Here is a 23,068-nt window from a genome sequence, read left to right on the forward strand (position 1 = left end):
AGATTACAGATTTTTAACACATTACAAATAACTATGTTGGCTGTGATTTGCCCCAGTTTTTCCTACCATTGTTCTCAATCAACATACTGTGTTTTCACACCTTTGCTCAAACCCTTCGATTCACTTTGACACTTTCCTTTGGCATTGTCCATTACCCACAATGCATTTGGCCTTGTGCTTCTTTGTCGATTCTGCAAGTACATCTGATGAAGGAGACTGTTGTCTTCCAAAGCCAACACTGTGCTACCCTTGACAATATTGGTATCAGTCAAGATCAACATGGCTCTAGTGAAACTTTCCTGGATATAATCATGAAAAATAAATCTTTCATCGTCTAGATATAAATAAAATATCCTTTACAAAACATTCTTCATTCATGCATGGCTACCAGACCTTGTCACTGGGCTACCAACTTTAGAAATGGTAGCCCAAGTGGACTACCAGGGAAAAAAGTTAATTTCGAGCCATATATATAATAATATATATATATATATATATATATATATATATATATATATATAATATATATATATATATATATATATATATATATATATATATATATAAGAAACTGTAGGAATTCAGGTGATCCCCAGTGGAGCGTGGAGTGGGTTGAAGATAGAAGAAAATTGGGTTGACACACACTACCACACCTGGTTGTTAGGTTCCAAACGTATTTATTATACCCTCCAACACAACGTTTCGCTCTAAATCTAGAGCTTCTTCAGGTGTTTTTTACAATAAAAAGTACGAACATGAAAATACAATGGTTGAATTGTGTAGGAAAACGACCAATTTAGAGTTATTAGTCTGTGAAAATCTGGATATGTATAACTGTCTAAATGTATAAATGTCTGGACCTACGCCGAGAGGTCCAGACAGTTTTTACCGTACTCACAACCTTGAGGTTAGTCTCTCTCCTGTCATTTATGTACATTTACAGATTTTCAGATACTTGTAACTCCACATTGCTCGTTTTTCCATACAATTCAACCATTAGTCTCTCTCCTGTCATTCATATACATTTCCAGATTTTCACAGACTTATAACTCTAAATTGCTTGTTTTCCTACACAATTCAACCATTGTAATTTTCATGTTCGTACTTTTTATTGTAGAAACACCTGAAGAAGCTCTAAATTTAGAGCGAAACGTTATGTTTGAGGTATAATAAATACGTTTGGAACCTAACAACTAGGTGTTGTAGTGTATGTCAACCCAAGTTTCTTATATATATATATATATATATATATATATATATATATATATATATATATATATATATATATATATATATATATATAATATATATATATAGGTAGTATTGTGGGACTTCATGAGCATAATCTGAGTATTTTATCTCTTTCAAATCTCTACAGATTTACCAAGTGCATTGATCGTAGGTACAGAATGGTGGCTTGATAAATGTGATTTCACAGTCTCCCTGGTCCAGAAGGAGATAGCGTGCTGGTTAAGAAAGAGAGGCATTAACGTGCATTGTACTGTATTATCAGCAACAGAGGAAGAACAAAAAGATGCAAAATGCAACGGTGTTCATCTACTTCTCCCACAGCATAAACCAGAGCTTCAAAACAAATACCTTCTCTCGATTGGCTGCTCTTTCATGAAAGTTGCTTTGCATATTTGCAGCAGTTAAAAAAACTTCATTTCATACTGGACATGATTGCCAAGATGGAACAATGCATGCTGCCAGAAGTATTCAAAGACAGCTATTTCAAAATGCAAAACTAATATCGTTAAAATATGACATTCCTGAAAAGCTGTACAATCTACCAAAATCCGATCAAAGAGAAAGACAAAGACTGTCTAATGAATACGCGAAGATGGCGGATATTGTTGTGTCAATTGGTCCAAAAGTGTGGAGCTATTACAATAACAAATTCCGAATTTTTAAGAACAAAGAGCATTTGTGCTATCTTCCGTATGTTGATACAACATTTTTAACGTATGGTGTCAGAGAGCCAAGCGTTGAACATGGAATTTACATTCTCTCATTTCAAACCCTTGCAAATGCCATTGACGATGAGGACTTTGAACAGTTTGATATCATAGCACGTGCCATTGGAAAAGTCTCTGAAGGTTTCGAGGGTCGTGCGATCAGTGAGCCATCGTGGAACGTACGGGGAATTCAGGAGAACCTCTGCATCAGTTATCAAAAACGACTCTACAAAAAGGCTTGCAAACCTGCAAATTTGAGTATCAATACAGCTCCCATTTGTAGTTTGAATGAACTGTTTGAGGAATTGCAACAAACTGATCTAGCTGTTCTCGGAGCTTGTAATTATCGAGATTCATTTGGCATTGTGGGTCTTATAGCATGTACCATCGGTGTACCAGTCCTTCTTAGTAGAAATTCCGGCCTGGCATGTTTCTGAAGAAAACCTTTCCAGGACTGGCCGACCTTTTATAGTTGATGATGCAGAAATATGCACCTGCGACGATATAGATAGCGAGAGCGATAAGTGGGTTAAAAAAATCCAGAAAATTCTTTATAATTACTCGGGCTTTTTTGAAAGCATGCAGAATTTAAAGAACGCCATTCGGCACTCTGCTACGGGAGGCATTATGGAAGAATCACATACAGAACTCATAAAATGGTTCCACTCACAAGTCCCTAAAAGCAGAGAAGAAGAAAACATGCAGAAGGAGGGAGGTAAATCATCGTAATTGTCATTTGTTTTGAGTACTCTGTCTGTTTGTGCAAAGGTTTGGTAGAACGCGCCATTCAGGCTCTCAAATTTTGTGTAGGCTCATCTGAAGTTCTTAGATTAAAGCCCCAATAGCTGCTAATTTTATGCATTATTTTCAATGTTTTTTTTTCAAACCAAAGTTGTTTTTTGTAAATATGCTAACTGAAGGACGTGTATTGAAGTATCACTGCTCGCTGATTTGGACTATGCCTACACGTTTTAACAGGCTTAATAAAAAAAACGGATGCCGCACCCATAACATGGCGCCCCCACGGGAAAATACAAAAAGAGTATTTCCTACACATACACATCGTGATCATGCCAGAAACAAGCATGATGCCATTTACTTGAATGCACAACATACGATGGCCAACATTTTGTTGTTTTAATCTTTATTTTCTCTATCATATGATCAGTTTTTGAAAATGGCGGCAAATCTGAAATGATGTTAAAACGTCTGAATTTACATGCCACTTTTGACAGTCATGGCAGCGTTTACACTTTTTTTAGTCTCTAATGGGTCTTATTCAAAGAAAACTCTTGAAAGCTAAGGATATTTTGAGATCGGTTTGTTAAACATTTGCAGCTATTGGGGCTTAATGTAAAGTTGTCACCGTCATCTTTTTGTGAAAACTGAAAATTTAAGTTTTTCCCATGGAGCAAAAACAGGGATGGTGACCATTTGGAATTCCAAATACCTCTAGATATAAGTTAATTTGTTGCCATTTTCAATTTTTTTCCTGGCGACCCCAAATATTCATTCTTAATTTTAAAAGAATATTTGTATGTTTTTTCTATGGAAAGTTTGAGGAAACATAATTACTCTTTCAATTCGAAGCACGTACGCCTTAATTGATTTTTAAAGTGTTTGTGTATTTCCATGGCTGTTAACATGGCTCGCAGATTTACCTTTCGGGAATTTAAACAAAATCAATTATTCTCTCCACTAGAAAGGGATAGTGAACGATTTGTTAATAAAGAATTTCAACCAGAAAGTGAAAATGTACCTGTTGCTCAAGGTGAGATCAAGACCACTCGTGAAGCCGGTGAGTTGAAAGTTTATTAATTTCGCATCTTACGCCAAACAACAGATCACTTCAATAGTATGTCAAAAGTTCACATCATTAAAAAGTGATGTTTTACCAGAGACACGTTGCACATATGTATCAATCTGACAAAGAGGTGTGGCAGCCTAGGGTGCAGACTGTTTGAATATATGGAATGGCAAGATATAAAATTGTAATGTAAAAGTTTTCTATAGTTGAAAGATAATGAAGATTATATATATGATATTCAATAAAAGTATTGAAAATTACAAAACCAAAAAAAATTTAAGGGCGACCCCAAATTTTTATTCTTAATTTTGAAGGATATTCGAAAGTTCTCTATCGAAAATTTGAGGAAACATAATTAGTCTTTCAATTCGAACATATACCGCCTTAATTGATTTTTAAAGTGTTTATGTACATCATATTAGATATATTTCCATGCCTGTTTACGTAGCTTGCAGAGTTACCTTCTAGACATTAAAAAGAAATAATTCTACTCTCCACTAGAAAGGGATAGTGAACGATTTTCGAATAAAGAATTTCAACCAGAAAGTGAAAATGTATCTGGTGCTCAAGGTGAGATCAAGACTACTCGGGAAGCCGGTTAGTTGAGGAGTTTATTAATTTCGCACTCTTACGCCAAACAACAAATCACTTCAATAGTATGTCAAAAGTTCACATTATTAAAAAGTTATATTTTACCAGAGATACGTTGCACAAATTTATTAATCTGACAAAAAGGTGTGGCAGCCAAGGGTGAAGACTGTTTGATTATAAGGAATGGCAAGGTATAAAATTGTAGATTTGGAAGTTTTCTATAGTTGAAAGATAATGAAGATTGTATATATGATATTCGATGAAAGCATTGACAATTTCAAAATCAATAAAAATTGTCACGCTGATTCCAAACTTTCATTCATTTATTTTGAAAGAATATTCGAATGTTTTCGTATGGAAAATTGAGGAATTATAAAAGTAGTCTTTCAACTCGAAGCGCATACAGCCTTAATTGATTTTTAAGCATTTATGTACATGATATTAGATATATTTCCATGCCTGTTATATAGCTTGCAGAGTTACCTTTCATCTCTCCACTAGAAAGGGATAGTGAAAGATTTGCGGATAATGAATTTCAACCAGAAAGTGAAAATGTACCTGTTGCTCAAGGTGAGATCAAGACAACTCGTGAAGCCGGTGAGTTGAGAAGTTTATTAATTTCGCACTTTTACGCCAAACAACAGATCACTTCAATAGCATGTCAAAAGTTCACATCATTGAAAAGTCATATTCTACCAGAGATACGTTCCACAAATTCATCCATTTGTCAAAGAGGTGTGGTAGCCTAGGGTGAAAACTCTTTGAATGTAAAGAATGGCAAGGTATAAAATTGTAGGTGTGGAAGCTTCTATAGTTGAAAATAATGAAGACTGTACATATGATATTCAAGAAAAGCATTGAAAATTGCAAAACCAAGAAAATCAAATATAAATATTTGTATTTTGTGTCCTCAAATGAGCCCGAGTTGCTTACAGTAAAATGTGTAATGCTCAATTTTCAATTAATTACTGATCATATTGTCTTAGCAATAATTCGGACCTGATATTTGAAACGCACAGCAATACTTCTAAAATAACGTATGTAAATTTATTCATTGTATTTCCATAGGAGACGTTAGCATCAAGGTCACAGCAATGAAAGAAGAAAAAAACAGTGAAGGGCAGATCATAAATCGCACTGATATTCAACTTTTTGGAATAATACCGTTGTCTGAAATGCCGCACATCGAGCAGTGCTTCAAAAACATAGGTTTAACTGTGAAAAGACATACTCCTGGGTGTTTTATTCTTACTGTCGAATGTCGTGGTGTTGGAGGCACTTGAAAGACTATGGGCTGATTATAAAGCCGACATCGTCAATACACTTTTTGAGAAAGACATCAAAAACAGCAAAGCCCTGCAAGACTATCAAGCCAGTAATATCTGCGTGGAAACAGTAATTGAAACGTGGGAGTACATTAAATGCAGACAAGAAATAACCCTAAGGAATGAAGCAGGTATGAGCTTATATCATTTCCAGTAATTATAAATTATGCTTTCAATACGTAATCGTCCACACCACGTGTAGAAGAAACGTGTTGTTATTTAGAGGCCTTGTAAATGTCAAAGCGCTCTTCATTTACATCGAATATCAGTCCCATGCAGTCTCTTATCTCTGCCCGTATCCGCTTATGGAACAAAGTAAGCCAGGCGAGGTTTGTTGTGTATCGGAATTTCAAAAAATAAAAACCATTCAGACTAACTGCAGATAACTCATGATTTTCAGGAGCTGGACCAAAATTGGTGAAGGTGAAAGGCATTTTTCACCAAATTTTTTTGTATTTCCTGATGTTTTTCGAAATCATGGCTTGGCCAGCAACAACATAGCCCTTGATGCGGCACAGTGGTAGGCTTTGCCGGGGCTAATCCTTGCTTTTTCGTTTTGCAAATTTTGAGGCTATGACTTTTGACCTGGGTCAAAGGTCAGAAGGTCAAAAATGGGGACCTAAAATAACGAGATTTTAGGTCTAAAATGGGCTGTAGGTATTATTCCTGCGGCCGCACATCCCTACCACTTCTCTGAACAAGTGCCCCCCCCCCCCCCACCGGAAAGTAAGCCCTGTGTGTGATCAGTGCAACCCATGCTAGTCTTCCGTTTCTCACCAGTAGACTCTCCCTCTGGCGCAATTGCTCGACCAAAAGAATCCTGCAAGCGCCGCCTACTTTGTTCAATGAAGGTTAATGAACAAATTCATTCCTCCTGAAGGACAAGGCTAGCTAAGGGATCAGAGAGCTATTTTTTGAAACTAAAGCATGGAGAAGTATAGTGCCAAATTTATTTCCTGATTTTAGGTTGACCTATCATTGACCTTGAGAGTAGATTCTGATCCTTGACCTTTGACCCTTAATTTTTGGCAAAGAAATCACTCTATGCAACTTAATTTCATATTTTAAATACATTCATAAGATTTCTTGAAAATTCAGAAATCCCGTTTTCATTCCCTCGGGCCCTGGTACCTTTGTCTTTCCTTTAAACGTTCAGTGATGATGGGAGTACCAAAAGCGGGATCGGGAAAGGGAAAACGCCTGCCTGTGGTTTAAATTGAGCTCTACGGAGCTCTACGGCCGAAGTTGCATGGGAGATTTTACAAATCTCACAATCGTAGATTCAGGAAAGGATCGTGCACACAGCCTTGCTATATGTGTGTGGTAAGGGTTGACAAACCAGTTACCTTCCTAAAGTGTGTGTGGTTACAAAGAAAAGAGATGATACTATGGTGCCGAGAGCAGAGAGCTACTCTTGAACACAGACAAATAGAAAAACAGACTAGCAACGCGGCACACCTTTTGTTTTATGGTCGTCTCGATGAACTATGGCCTTTTCATATTAAAATGAGCTTCACACATGCTTTTTGTAGACTTCGTTCATGGTTGATAATTGCACGAGGTTATGCAAAAAGTAGGACGAGATTGCATCGTGCTGCCTGTCGCGTAGCAACCATACTTACTTTGTGTGCTCTCAGGGCAGAAACACTGCTTCATGGCCAATCAAACATAACCACAAGAGGTTCCGTAGAAATATGCATATATGCATATTTGAAGTCAAAGGTCATCGAGTTCACATGACATTTTGACAAAAAATGTTCCCTGTGTACCCAAAATCAGACCTGTAGCTCTATTGGCTAGCTGAGAATTAGATATGTGCATAATTAATGAGTTACAGGTAGTGGCACCATAAGGTCCCCCATCATACCGAATATAAAGGGTATAACACTCGTGGTTCCTAGTTTATAGGCATATATGCATATTTCAGGTCAAAGGTCATCGAGGTCCCATGACATTTGTCATGTTATCCCTGTGCACACAAAATCAGACCTAGAGCTCTATGTACTAGCCTAGAATTTGATATGGGCATAATTAATGAGGTACAAGAAGCGGCAGGTCATATGACATTTGTGCAAAAAACTTGGTTCCCTTATTTTACCCCTGCAACCAAAATCAGACCTCTAGATCTATTGGTAAGACTGGAATTATATGTGCATAATGATTTATGGATGATGAGAGGTTCAAAGGTCAACAGCAACCCGAAACTTAGGTGTGCAATTTTGTCCCTTACCTTGTTCGATTGACACCAGCCCTTTCAAACACTGGTACAGGCTAGAATGAGATATGGCAATAGTTTAGCTGCAGAGGTATAGGGCAGGTCATAGGTCATGGGAAAATGTGAGAAATAATACTTTAAAAATCTTCTCAAAATCGACATTGACTTTGACCTTCAAATTTAGCCTGAAAGAACCTTGCACTATGGTCATTAGTAATGTAACAGAATTTAGATTCATTAATTTTTATGAAAATGAGATGGATTTTAAACATTCTTTTGAAGATGGCTGCTGGGTAATATGACCAGTCGGCATGGTAACGAAGTGAAAGAAAGTGATCCTTGAGTTTAACCCATGTGCCAAATTACAAATTAGAAGTCATTTGGTGCAACGATCTTTGAATGGAGCCACGAAAGTAGTTCAAAGGTCATTGAAGGTCACTCAAAATTGTCAAAAAATTTGGGTCCCATACTGAATTATACCTGTAGCATATGTAGTTCCTGAGATACATAGATTTTGCATACTTAATTAGTTTGCAAAAAATATCGATGTAATCATTCAATGGTCTATGACTTTTGGTATGACGCATTATGGTAATGTTGTCTAAAAAATAATGTTAACAGCTTTTGATATATCAAATTTTACACAAATCAGGGAGAATTCAAAATTTCAATCAAAGATGGCAGCCAGGTCACATGACCCACCGACATTTTAAAGGGTCAGGTGCACTAGAACTCCTTAGGCGCAATAAGCCCTGTAAGTTTGAAAACTGGTGCGTTGAGCGGTTTTTGAGTTCTAGCCCGGCAAAAAGTTACGGAAGAAGAAGAAAATGATTCGAGAAGCAGAAGAAAGCTGAATTTCGTAAATACAATAGGGGCCAAACTCAAGACGGGTGGGCCCTTAAATGTGTAACTCCTATAAAACCAATAGGTGCATAGAACTCAAGCAACAACAGTAGGGGCCTCGCCTATATGGCCTTTGGCCACTAAAAAAAGAAGAACTCGAAAAATACCATAGGGGCCTCGCCCATTAGGGCTTAGGCCCCTAAAGAAGTATAATGTGAACCCCTGTAAATACAATTTGGGGACCAACTCGCAAAGGGCTTGGGCCCCTATATATTGAACTCATATAAAACAAATAGGGGCCCGGCCCATTGCTTTTAGCCCCCAATTTAAGCTGCCAACAGCGTTGGCAGGGCCCAAGCAGATGCCAGGGTTGAAAGTAAATACAGCGATGATACTGTGTGCAAAATTTGACCTTGAATGGTCATTTGGTTTTTGTAAAGAAGAATTTTGAATATCATCTCATGGTCGTCTAAGATTTTTTGGTGAAATCCAATATTGCCACCAAAGCTCGTGACCAATAGAAATGCTTTTCGCCAACTTGACAGGATTCATACTAAGGATGATAGAAATGAAATTTCATATTAAATGGTGTTTTGGTTCTGGAGAAACGGATTTTAAAGAGTAAATTGGGTTTTTTTCAAAATCCAATGTGGCCACCAAACCAAGTGACCAATCCATGTGACTTTCGAAAACTTGAAAGTACTCAGACTAAGGATGATATGAGCAACATATCTGTAGGATCTAAACCTATGAAGCATGGGCCCCAGGTTACAACACTCTAGACACTCGTGTGCAGTTCAAAAATGGCCTTTAATGTAACTATCTACCAATGGAGTCTATACAGTATGAGTATGAGTTACACATTACACGTGTTACATGGTACACACGGTACAAACAGTACATGGTACAAAACACACGGTTCTAAGAAAAGGAACAAAAATACAAATATGACAAATTCAATTCAAGCAAATGAATGAAAATACATAACAAATATTACTATCATTTCGTTTACAATAATAAGTCATTCAATCCTTGCAAGTCTGAAAGTAGACACAAACGTAACTTTGAAACTCAGAGTTTACTGCCACGTAGATTGTGCAAGTATTCTGTCTTCTCGTTTAACTTTACGGGACACTGACGAATAATTCACTGCTACCGTCTCGTAGATGAGCGAAATGCTAAATATTAAGGTAAAAGGTCTTACCTCAGATGGTGACGCTTTCAGGGGCACTTATGCATGAGAATGAACCAAAAGAGAGCAAGCAAAAGTCGCTCTTGCTCTTCTAAAATATCGACAGCAACTATCACGAACGGGTACAACGAAACAAAGAAAAAGAATTTGCCAACGTGCAGGGCATTTAAATAGTCGCCCACTAGCTGTGTACATGTGCACCTGTACACAGGTGTGCAGCTAATATGTAAATGCGGACCTTGCACTTACACACCGGCCCCAAAAAGCATACCATCCAAGTAGCTTTTTATATTTCTCAGCAAGTCCTGAAATAAACCATAAGAAATGTTAGGTTCTCAAAAAAATGCGCTTGAAAGCAAATGTCCTGGAAACAATTTGAAATGCCTTTTTAGAAATTAATTGACACTATTTTGTCATGTCGACTTAATTTTTATATTTCAAATTATTAAATAAATCACTGTATAGCTTGAGATTACGTTGTTTTCTATTGCATAATGACTGCTTCTAACAAGCAAAGCTTGCGCACATCTCTACGCAGTCTTCCCGTTGCAGTTTTCAACAGAACTTGGCGGACGTTACCATAGCGATCTGGAAAGGTTTGTTCCACAAGTCCTTTTGGCCACCGTCCTCTTGGAATATTATCATCTACGATGATAACCAGATCCCCAACAGTGAGATTCCGCCGAGGTTTCAACCATTTTTGTCGTTGCTGTAGTGTTGGCAAATATTCACGGATCCATCTTTTCCAGAAAGAGTCTGCAATTCGCTGAATCTGTCTTCTTCTGTCGTTGAAGTTATAAGTGGTGGAAATATTACTCTGCGATGTACATGGATTTTGTCTAAGCAGTAGTAGACTGTTTGGAGTGATGGGTTGAAGGTCACTAGGGTCATCTGATTGCTGAACAAGTGGTCGATCATTAATAATCTTTTCTACTTCTGCCAGGAAGGTAAGTAGACATTCATCGTCGACCAGTTGATTTCCCATCAGAGATCTTAGAATCTTTCTCACTGACCGAATCATTCTCTCCCAAACACCTCCAGCGTGACTTGCAGCCGGTGGATTGAAGTACCATTGAATACTCCTACGACGTAAACTATCTACAATTTTATCTTGATTCCAGTTTCCAAGTGCGTGTTTAATTTCTGCTTCAGCTCCACGGAAATTTGTTCTATTGTCACTGTACAGTGTTGTTGGTGGTCCACGCCTACTAACAAACCTCCAGACAGCTTGTATGAACGAATCTGTGGATAAACTGTGGGTGACTTCTATGTGTACTGCTCTGATGGCCAAGCAAGTAAAGATACAGCCATACCTTTTGGTAGTGCCTCTTCTCCATTTGACGAATAGGGGTCCAAAGAAATCTACATACACCGACGAGAAAGGTGGATCACCAGAGGTAACTTGGGCTGATGAAGTGGCGCCATTACTAGTGTTTGAGGGGCTGCATTCCATCGTCTACATTCCATGCACCTGCTAATGATACGTCTGACTGTAGCAAGTCCTCGCACTATCCAGTATTCTCTTCTGATGCTTGATAGAACTTGGTTAGCTCCTGCATGGCCTTCTGCTTCATGGTACCATCGTATATTTAACTTTGTGACATGATGATTATACGGCAAAATTATTGGATGCTTCGCTTTGTCATTTATGGGCGCATTATTTAGTCTCCCACCGACGTATAAAATACCATCATTACAGATTGGATGGAGTTTACGAATGGGACTTATATATCCATCGATGTCTGGTTTGCCACTGTTTGACTTTGTATTCAACATTATCTCTTTTGGAAATGCTTTCTCCTGAATAACTTTAATTACTTCCCTTGTTGCTTCTACCATTTCATGGACAGTTATTGGACCAGTTGGCACCTTACCATGTTTCGTGGTACCAAAGTTGGCTTGTATGTATTTCTTTAAATGCAGGCTCTTGCTACTGATAAACGCAGTTTGTACCAGGAGGAGTATCGATGGATAATGGAGTCGATTTCATTTCCAGTTGTTGATTTACCTTTCAATGCAGTGTATACTTTGACCTTTTTCAATTCTCCATCATCCGTTGGTATATCTGGCAGGAAGGCAGGTTGGGCTGGCCATTGCTCTTCTGACTTCCATAGAAATTCTGGACCTGTAAACCATTCTTGTATTTTCTTCTGATCGCCATTCCTGAAGTGAATTCCCCCCTGATGCGTAATCAGCTGGGTTGACTTCAGAAGGAACATAGTGCCATTGAGAAGGTGATGTTGAATCATGAATGATCTGCAGGCGATTTTAAACAAATGTCCTAAATCTTCTGGTCGTGCTGTTGATGTATTGAAGTACAATTGTAGCATCTGTCCAGAAACATTCACGGTGTATTGGAAGTTGTAAACTCTTGTCGCAATTGTTTGCTAACTTTCACAGCCACTGTTGAACCTGTCAGTTCCAACCTTGGCACTGTAACGGTTTTCAATGGTGCAACCCGTGACTTTCCAATAACAAGACTGCAATGAACTTTACCATTGACATCGATTTGTCTTAAATACGATGCAACTCCATAAACTTCTGTTGCGGCATCACAGAAATGGTGAACTGAACAACCATGACATCGCAAATTCTGGGGGCTTGTAATATCGTGGTATTACCATTGTTTTCAACGTTTGCAATTTCTGGCACCATTCTTTCCACAATCTAAGATATTGCTCTGGAATTTCCTTGTCCCAACCACATTCTATTCTGCACAATTCCTGAAGAATGAGCTTTGCTGGTAGAAGAAATGGTGCTGCTGCTAGCCCTAATGGGTCATACACTGAAGCAACTGATGACAACATACCTCGACGTGTTTCCGCCTTTTTTCATTGTGCACTCTGAAGCTCAAAGTATCCTCTGCCACATTCCATTCAACACCAAGAGCTCTGTCTATTGGCGAATCTTCAAGGTCTAAATTCATCACTGATGGTGCTCGCTCGGCTGCTGGAATTGAAGCTAGTACATCCTTACAATTTGAAATCCATTTTGTTAAATGAAAACCTCCTTTGGATAAGAGTGTCGTTACTCGTGTGACAAAACGCTTGGCAATATCAACTGAAAATACAGATTTCAAATAATTATCCACATAGAAATTTCTGTAGATTGAATCGATGACATCTGTTCTCCAATTACTTCTATTGTCATCTGCTGTTTTCTGTAAGGCATAAGTCGAACAGCAGGGTGATGATGTTGCACCAAACAAATGAACGAGCATTTGATGATCAACAGGTTCTTTCGACAGATCTCCATTAGGCCACCACAGAAATCTGAGTGCATTACAATCTTGAGGATCCACGTGGACTTGATGAAACATCTGCTTGATGTCCGCCACCAAGGCAACAGGATCTTGCCGGAATCGTAATAACACACCAACAAGTGAATTTCGTCAAGTCTGGACCTTGTAAAAGTTGATCGTTGAGAGACGTACCTTCATACTGAGCAGCACAATCGAAAACAACCCTCACCGTGTCTGGTTTTTGAGGATGAAATTTTGGGTGATGTGGTAAGTACCAGTGTGGTCCCTCACTTGCAACATTTCCTAATTCAGGTACTTGTCTTGCACGTCCTTGTGTGATGTAGTCTTCTATTGTAGCACTGTATTTCTTTAGAAGAACAGGATCTTTGAGTAGTCGTCTCTTCAACAGATTTAGACGCCTTTCTGCAATATGTCTTGTGTGCGGCAAAGTGGGAGAGTCAAATTTCCAAGGAAGCTTCATCTGATAATGACCATTTAGCAGGCAAACTGAATGATCCATAATTGCTTTTGCTCTGTGGTCTTCAAGTAACATGCATTCCTTTGTCTCAACATAGAGATTCGCTGAAATATGCGTTATACATCTTGTGTAGTTGTAATCTGATAGATTCCATGCACTTATAGGAAAATCACAATTTATGGCTTGGTCTGTGTTAATGAAGTGGATATTAACATTGTCATCTTTCTTACCATTAAGTGGCCCAAGCAAAGTCCAACCAAGTATAGTGCGCACAGCATAGGGTTGTTTTCGTTTACCACGTCTTTCCTCAAGAACCCAATGAGCCTCCGGGACATCATTGCCGATGAGAATTGTCACTTCCTTGTCCTGTAACTCTTGCAAGTCGATACCATTCAAATGAGACCATTCTTGTGTATCCTTTACAGTTGGAATACTATTTGATGTAATGGGAAGATTGTCAGTTGTTGAGGTCCGCCATTTGACCCACTAACTCTAACGGGAACAACTTGGAGACTGATATGAGGTTGGTCTGTTCTGATCGCTCTACAATTAGCGGCCCCATTGTAAGGTTAAGATGTCTTTACATTTTCTTTCTCTGCATTCTGATGACTAGAAGTAGGTGTCGAAGAAATGCTACCTTGAGGTGCTTTGTTAGTTGGCTCAATGGGTGCAACAGTGGAGGGCGTCTTCCGCAGCCAGTAACAGGACAAAACATACCACTTTTACAATTTCTGGCAAAGTGAGGTGGGCTGGCTTCCAGACAACAATCACAGAGTCTATGTTTCCGTACAAAGCTCTTCTTATCATCATACGACCTACAAGAAATTGTCGACATGTCATCAACTTGTGTTGCCCTCTGCAGAAGAGACAGGTGATTTCACTGTTGGATTGCGACTTTGGTATCTCGAACGTTCCTTTCTTTGTTTCACGATCACTGCCCTTTGTAATCAAAGTAGTTGCCTTTGCTGTTGAGGTCGAAGTCTTAATTCTGGACTTTGTTTCTCTGTCATCTGGTTTGAATCCGACAAGTTTTCTGAATTTAGTATTTGATTTAGCAGCTCTAGTTTCCAGGAATTGCGTCAAATAAATAAATTCCTATTCAACAATAGAGCAAACCAACTTTCTAGGTTCTTGGCATATTCTGCTTGCAAATATGTTGGAAGGCGCCTCACAATTTTCTCAAGCGTTTCAATAGAATTAATATCAGCTGTATATTTTATTTGGATTGAACAAAAATGGCTATTCCTCATATCACGAGCCAATTGCAGCAATTTCCTGTTTCTGTCGCCTTAATTTGAGATCCTTTGACAACTTTATCAATTGTTGTGTGAACAATGGTATGTTTCTGACCAAAGTTGCGATACAGAATTTTTCTGGCTTCAGCATAACTTTGTTCGAGAGGCAAAATTACACAGTTTTTAATCCTTCTTTAGCTGGACCCGTGCAATGTTGGATAAGGTAGGCTAATCTTACACTGTTTTCATTCACTATTCGTTTGATATTTATTTCAAAGTTCTTAATAAAGATGGGACACAATACAACACAGGATCACCGTCAAATAATAACAACTCCCACTTAGGCATATTCAAACTTGATACGAGTGCTTGAGTAGTTTCGTTTTGCTGCCGAATTATATTCTGTAATATTTCATACTGATGATCTTGAAATGGTAGACTGTTGAAAAGTTGGCTCAATACCCTCAAAAGGTTGTTGCCTTACATCATCAATCATTGGTTGCCATTCTGCTGCATCTGGATTCAGTGCAGAAATGTGACATTCTGACCTCTTTTCCGTATCCAATCTACGTTCAAACCCATGACTCTCTTCAGATTTCGGCATGACTGTTTGCATTTTTGATGCAGTACTGATGGACCCACAGATCGCACAGGGGGTTAGAACCATGAAAAGATTGAAAATACCTGTTAATGGAGTCACTTTGGGTAGTCATCTTCATTTTCATCGGCATTTTAGAACCACTCTCAGACCAATTTCCCGCTTCGGCTAGTTCAGCGTCCATTTCTGCATACTGTAAACTTTGTTGAGCCGCCAAAATCTTCAATGCTGACTCGTGTTTTTCTCTTTCCTTTTGCATTTCCAATTTCTTTTCTTCAAGTTCTATTTCTTTAAGCCGGATTTTCAGTTCCTGTTCTTTCTTGATTCTGTCCAATTCAAGCTGGGCCTCAAATATCTTTTTCTTAGCTATCCATGATGCGTTACTCCTCTTTGATGCAACTTCAGAACGACATTCATTCTCAGAAGACTGCTTATTACCGTCGGCATGATCACACTGCAATTTCTTACCTGAGTCCACAGAGATTCTACTTGATTTCGTTCTGTGAGAGTGTTGTGAATGTTTAGAAGTCTCTGAGCTGGAACGACCTGCTGAATCAAAACTGTGTTACATTCGGGCTGTCCACCGATAAAACCATCCTTCGGTATTTCTGTTTTACTGGAACCATCTGCTAGTGGCCCTAAACCTTGTGGTGAACCTGATAGCGAAATCCCATGAAGTGAAACCCAGTTTGAAGGCAATGGTCTAGACATTCCTTTCTTTTGACTTTTAATTCATAATCCATATCAACATTTTCTCGTTCAGAAGGGTGAAGAAGCTGCTGACTTTCATTGTACGCATTTTTGTACGAGGTAAAAAGTCTATCCAGAAGCTTTCTTTTGTTCATAACCTCTTGGTAATTAGCTGACGAAATTAACAGAGTCTCTATATCCATATATGTCCGCGTCATGTGTCCACGGTAAGCAATTATTGATCTCTTTAATTTTTTGAGACAATCAATTTGCTTACCTCCCATTCTTCTCTGGTCACACTCTCGGGAATTCGTTCTTCTGACGAAAGTACTTGATACTGGTGGTCACTTCCTGATGCCATAAGGGAGCCGTCATTATTTATGGCCTGGGGGTCGGAGGAATCTGAGGGGGGGTCACTCAAAAAATCGAAAGCTACAAGGGGGGGTTGCTCAAAAGTGGAGAACAAGAAAGGGGGCTACTCAATTTTGTTGACATGTATTGAAGCATTTAGTGGAGTTACGAATTAATACAACAATAATAGTAAAGATATGTATATTCATACCCGGTATTTGTGTACACACACACACATAATATATATATATATATATATATATATATATATATATATATATATATATATATATATATATATATATATATATATCATAATACAGGTGGTTTCAAGTAGAAACTAAAATCTCATTACACTATGTGGTTTCACGTTATTGTGATCTTCAGACGACGAGAATGTTCAGCTATTCGACGTGGCAAGCCTTAAGTTAGAGGCTAGTACTGAGTACATTTTTCAGTATTTCCTGATTAAAGATTGATATACTTGCCTGATCATTAATGAGAAACGTCTGCTTTCTATATTCTACATTGTATAGGTTACCGATAGGGGAAAGTGTGTAAAGCAAGCTTATTCTGATGCTATAAAGTTTAAAACCAGTTGAATGCCTTGACAACAAACCCATCTTTTATTGCAGGAAAATAATAATAAATAATAAATGTGAATAAATGTATGTCTGTCGCTATTTTTTCGGTTTCAAAAAATATACTTGAAATCAGTGAACTGAAATATAAGTTTTGGAATACTGTCTAGATTTATTTTCCTTTGAGTTTATTATATGAAAAAAATACTCCCCAAGTGCCACCAAATAACACCATTTTAACCTCTATTTTTCAAAAGCTCCAATGGGCAGGACCCTCCCCCTGCGACCGCTTATGCGGTCTCTTATGGTGCTTTCGCACCACATCTTCCCCTCTTGAAAAAAAATCCTACAGAATAATTGCATGTCACCAGAGCACTGGATACAGACCTGTACATCAGCCCCTGCCACAGCAATTGGAACCTCCTTCCGACAAAGACCTATACCACAGGGTTTAATCAGGGTCTGTACAGGGCCTGTCGCAGCAGCAATCCATTTTACTGTATAGATATTTAACTTTCCCAATTTTTTTTGGGGGGGAGGGGGGTCACTCAAATTTTCTGTAGCAGAGAGGGGGGTTACTCAAACACGTCATGGTTGGCAGGGGGGGGTTACTCGAAATTTGGAGTTTCGAAAGCATTCCTCCGACCCCCAGGCCGTAATAATGACGCTCCCTAATTTCTAAGTGGTTACCTTCAGAACTATAGTCTCTGCAGAACAGGAACTTTGACTTCTTCAAACGTCATCTGAGAACTATGTAGGATCTAAACCCTACGAAGCATGGGCCCCTGGTTACAACACTCTGGACACTCGTGTGCAGTTCAAAAATGGCCTTTGATTTAACTCTCTACCAATGGAGTCTGCCACAGTATGAGCACTAGTTACACGTGTTACATGGTATACACGGTACGAACAGTACACGGTACAAAACACACGGTTCTAAAAAGAAGAACGAAAATAGAAATATGAGAAATTCAATTAAGGCAAATGAATGAAAATACATAACAAACATTACTATCATTTCGTTTACAATAAGTCATTCAATCCTTGCAAGTCTGAAAGTAGACACAAACGTAACTTTGAAACTCAGAGTTTACTGCCACGTAGACTGTGCAAATATTCTGTCTTCTCGTTCAACTTGACGGGACACGGACGAATAATTCACTGCTACTGTCTCGTAGGTGAGCGAAATGCCAATATTGAAGTTAAAGGTCTTACCTCAGATGATGACGCTTTCAGGGACACTTGTGCATGAGAATGAACCGAAAGCGAGCAAGCAAAAGTCGCTCTTGCTCTTCCAAAATATTGACAGCTACTATTACGAACGGGTACAACGAAACAAAAAAGAGAATTTGCCAACGTGCAGGGCATTTAAATAGTCGCTCACTAGCTGTGTACATGTGCATCTGTACACAGGTGTGTAGCTAATATATAAATGCGGAACTTGCACTTACAATATCAGTTCAAATGGTATATTGGTCCTGGACAATAATATTTTTGAATATTATTCTCCGGTAATCGTAGTTTTTTTTTGCAAACACCAACATAGCCACCAAAGCACATTAACAATCCAAATGCTTTTCATTAACTTGAAAGTGCTTGCACCGAGGATGATATGAGTAAAATTTCAGTTCAACTGTTGTTTGGTTCTAAGAAGAAGATTGTTGAAGGTTATATTGGGATGTTTTTAAATCCAGTATGGCTGCCAAACCTCTGACCGATCAAAATGTCTTGCCAAAACTTGAAAGTGCCCACACTAAGGATGTGTTGAGTAAAATTTCAGTTCAACTGATGCTTGATTCTGGAGAAGAAGATTTTGAAGATTTCATTTGGATTTTTGCAAATCCAATATTGCGGCTAAAGCATGTGACCAACCAAATGCCTTTCGTAAACTTGAAAGTGCTCACTCTAAGTATGATATAACTAATCCGTTTGCCTTTTGCAAACTTGATGTTACTGATACTAAGAATGATATGCACAAAATTTCAGTTCAAATGGTTGGTGGTTCTGGAGAAGATAATATTATTGAATGGTAATCATAAGTTTTTTTTGCAAAAACCAATATGGCAAAATTATAACATAATAATCGATATATTTTTTCGCAAACTTGAAAGAACTCATACTAATGATGATACAAGGGAAATTTCAAAATACATGATGTGTTGGTTTTGGGGTAGAATAGTCTTAATGATTGAGTTAGGATATTCGCAAATCCGATATCGAGGCTAAACCTCGACTGATCCAAAAGTCTTTTGCTAACTTGAAAGTGCTCATACTAACTATGATACGGGTAAAATTTAAGTTCAAAAACTGCTTTTGTTCATGAGAAGAAGACTTTTAAGGTTAAATTGATATTTTTTTTAAATCAATTATACGACCACATGACTCATCAATATGCCTTGAGCCAACTTGAAACTACTCACTCAAAGGATGATACGAGAAACATTTCAGTTCAAAAGATGTGTTGTTCTGAAGAAGATGTTTTTTATGTTATATCATTTGCTGGAAATCGAACGTTTTTGGCAAAAAGTAATATAGCCATCAAGAACGGGAAGGACAGAAATTTTTTCATAAACTTTAAAGAACTTACACTAAAATGATACAAGTGAAATTTCAAATTGAATGGTGCATTGGTTCTTGAAAAGAAGATTTTAAAGATTAATTCCAAAAAAATTCCAATTTGGCGGCCAAACCACTTGACCGATCCAAATGCTTTTTTCAAACTCAAAAGTGCTCACACTAGGATGAATTTGAAATAAATTTTCAGTCCAAATTGTGTGGGAGAAAGAAGATTGTAAAGATTCAATAGTATTTTTCGAAACTCCAATATTGCTGCGAAGGCACGTGACTGCACGCGATTTTACGTGGAAATTTTAAAGACCTAAGGTCATCCTTGCTAAGCGGTTGTGGTTACTGAATTATGGAGGGTTTTGTAAATAAAGGTCAAGGGTCATCCTGGTCGAGTGACATTATGTTGAAAAACTTTACTTCCATACCTATACCTTTGTACCAAAAAAAAACAGATCTCTAGTTCTATTGGCAAGGTCAGAATTAGATATTTGTATAATTAATGAGGTACATAATGTACCTCACAAGGTGCCACAAGGTGCCCCACAAGGTGCCCCATCCTACCAAACATAAAGGATGTAGCACTTGTGGTTACTGATTTATGAGCAAATTTGTGAAATTTGTGATATTTTGTCAAAAATCTTCGATTCCATACCTGTCCATACGTACCAAAAGTTACACCTCTAGCTGTATTTGATAGCCGGAATTAGATATGCACATAAATAATCAGGCACAAGATGTGGCACCATTAGGTCTACATCCTATCAAATATGAAGGGTGTGTAGGCGTATCCTTTATGAAAAAAAAACTGTGAGTCAAAGCCAGTCTGCTTCAAAGACGTAAACACATTCAAGTAATTGGGAGAAGATGATTATATTGTTATGATGTTTAAATATTAAGGGTGATTTCTGGTGTGTTTACGCTCACGTGTTTCACACACGGCATCTAATGTCATAGCAATGTCTGTCTGTCTGTCTGTGTCTGTCTGTTTACATGATAACTCAAAACACACGAAACAGATTAGAGTCAGATTTGGTAAACAGGTACCATATGCTAATTTTAAGAACTTATTAGATTTTGGTTAGTGTGGCATGTATATTAATGAAGTCATGCAATATCATTTTTTTCATATAATTGTTTCCCTATGGAGACAGTAATGACTTTGTCGACATATATCAATAAATATTGAACAAAATTTCATGGAACTATTCACAGATGACAATCTCAGAACATATTGATGATACTGTGAGTGTCGTGTGAATTATCTGCTCATTTGCATATTTAATGAACTTAATGACATAACTGTGGAATTCTTGCACCAAATTTGATGATACATGTAACAAATATTGATAATATGTATAACTTATTGTACTGAGAAGCATTAGGCAGTGTCAAGTTTATAAATAGCTCATTTGCATATTTTTGTAATTTTGTTGTTTTGTAATTAGTCATACATCTCCGATATAACTGCACCAAATTTAATGAAATCTGCTGCAGATACTGCTCCGACAGATATCTAACTGTGGTGTAATGTAAAGCAGTAGTGACAAATATTTTAAGGGTCCATTTACATATTTAATAAACGTTGTAATTAGGTATATAACTCTGAAATTACGGCATTTTGGTTAAACCTGCTACAGATATTAATCTATATCTAATCTAATATCTAAATATCTAATTGTACAGAGAAGCACTAAGCAGTGTCAAGTTAATAAGCAGCTCATTTGCATATGGAATAAAGTTCTGTAATTAATGATTTAACTCTGAGAGCACTGTGCGAAAGTTGATGAAATCTGCTACATATAGTGTTATAACAGATATCTGATTGTTCTGTGAAGCTTACTACTATTGATGAATCTGTTGTAAAACACGTCAGCACATTCAGTTTACATCTGATTCTGTTCGCTTGCCGTTTGGGTTGTGGTTTGGCCTGTTCCTGCCATCCATTTCCTCCTCCTGCCCCTCTCGTAAGTTCGTTTCTCTGAAATGCCGAGGATTACATTACCTTTTTACACCATTTTACATTTTGTATAGCCACAAACTGATAAAGTCAAAGATGTGTGTACTATGGATATGAGGTCAAAGTTTCGTTTTAAAAGGGGAGACAAATTAATTTTTGGAAAGAACTAGGAAAGGAAGCCTGCAAACTTACGGGAAATGACTGATAAGAAGAGTCCAAATTTTCACTATCTTCACTCCCTCTTCTTGCAGTATCCTTACTCTATCCACGTCTTTCTAAGCCATCCTGATGCGTATGTAGAAAGAACAGATGATGAATTAGAGGGAGAGAACGTGTTATTAATTTGTTACACTTTTTCATTTGCCGCTGCCATTGCTCGACACCAGCACCTTCAGTATGTGAATCATTTATTCAAACCTGTACTCCACGAGAACAGGTTGCATAAGGGGATGCAATGTTACATATAAAGCTTAGGATGGTAATGCTATGTAGGCACTGTTTTATTTGTATCGACCTTACACTGATTTAGACATTTTGGATTCCTTTTAATTCAATTTTAGGCCCTGCCTGGCTCGATTATTTTTTTCTTATTATTATTTCTTTATTATTGTTTAGTTAATTTTGTTTTAATTTCTACTGTAATGCATGTTTGCACACAACTTCTGGGAAAAATTGCTTGCTTCAAAACTTTTGGAATGTTGAGAGTATTGGCATTACCGACGAGCCTGTCAGTCAACAAGAAGTTATTTATGACAGTTACACCGAAACCAAACTTCGCTCAGAAAACACAGAATAGTCTACAACTGTAGCTGCAAGGTCGGAAACAACCCCAGTCTGAACGACCAGGGCCATCGGGGCTAAATGATCTTGCTTCGATTATGCTCTTCGATTATGCTTCGCATGCACAAATTTGGCGTTTCCGCAGATATCGAGAAGGTATTCTTACACGTGGGCCTAGATGTGTCAGGTCGCGATTTCACAAAATTCATGTGGTTATCGGACCCTCACCATCCAAACAGTCCATTTCGTATTTAAAGTCGCTTTAAAGTCATGCTGTTTGGTGTCGCATGCTCGCCGTTCATTTTGAACGCAACCGTCATTTTTCACTTAGAAAACGAGGATCTGAGACCGCGGTAGCTCAAAGCAGAAATATCAAAAGAACACACTTTGAACAAAAAGAGCAACAATTGTCACTAAAGCAAATATAAACATGAATGGTCTGGAAGAGGTACACAGCATAAAAGCAGATACCAAATACAAAGATGTTGGTAAAAATGTATAACATGACCATTGTGATTTCAATGCACTTTCCACAACCAGTGTCTGCCTTTCTATGACTACCCAAGATATTCAATGTTACTCCATTGTAATGACAGTCTGCCATTGGGCTAACTATAAAAAGACCCATTAATGCCATTTTTTCTCGTTTTTTTTCAGT

The 23,068-nt window shown here is 37.9% G+C and overlaps 2 protein-coding genes across 2 annotated transcripts in view; one reads left to right on the forward strand and one right to left on the reverse strand.

Moving 5' to 3' along the window:
• The first annotated feature begins 3,660 nt into the window (after positions 1-3,660).
• LOC139141243 (uncharacterized) overlaps positions 3,661-23,068 on the forward strand; it is a 79,913-nt gene continuing 60,505 nt past the window's right edge. The window contains exons 1-3 of the mRNA XM_070710868.1: positions 3,661-3,756; positions 4,858-4,953; positions 5,425-5,812. The gene's annotated coding sequence lies outside the window, so the exon portion shown is untranslated. The remainder of the gene's footprint in view (positions 3,757-4,857; positions 4,954-5,424; positions 5,813-23,068) is intronic.
• Positions 10,416-11,384, reverse strand: LOC139141242 (uncharacterized). The gene has a single exon (XM_070710867.1). The coding sequence runs from the start codon at positions 11,382-11,384 to the stop codon at positions 10,416-10,418; it is 969 nt and encodes a 322-aa protein (XP_070566968.1).

This window comes from Ptychodera flava, chromosome 9 (assembly GCF_041260155.1).
Source record: "Ptychodera flava strain L36383 chromosome 9, AS_Pfla_20210202, whole genome shotgun sequence".
NCBI lineage: Eukaryota > Metazoa > Hemichordata > Enteropneusta > Ptychoderidae > Ptychodera > Ptychodera flava.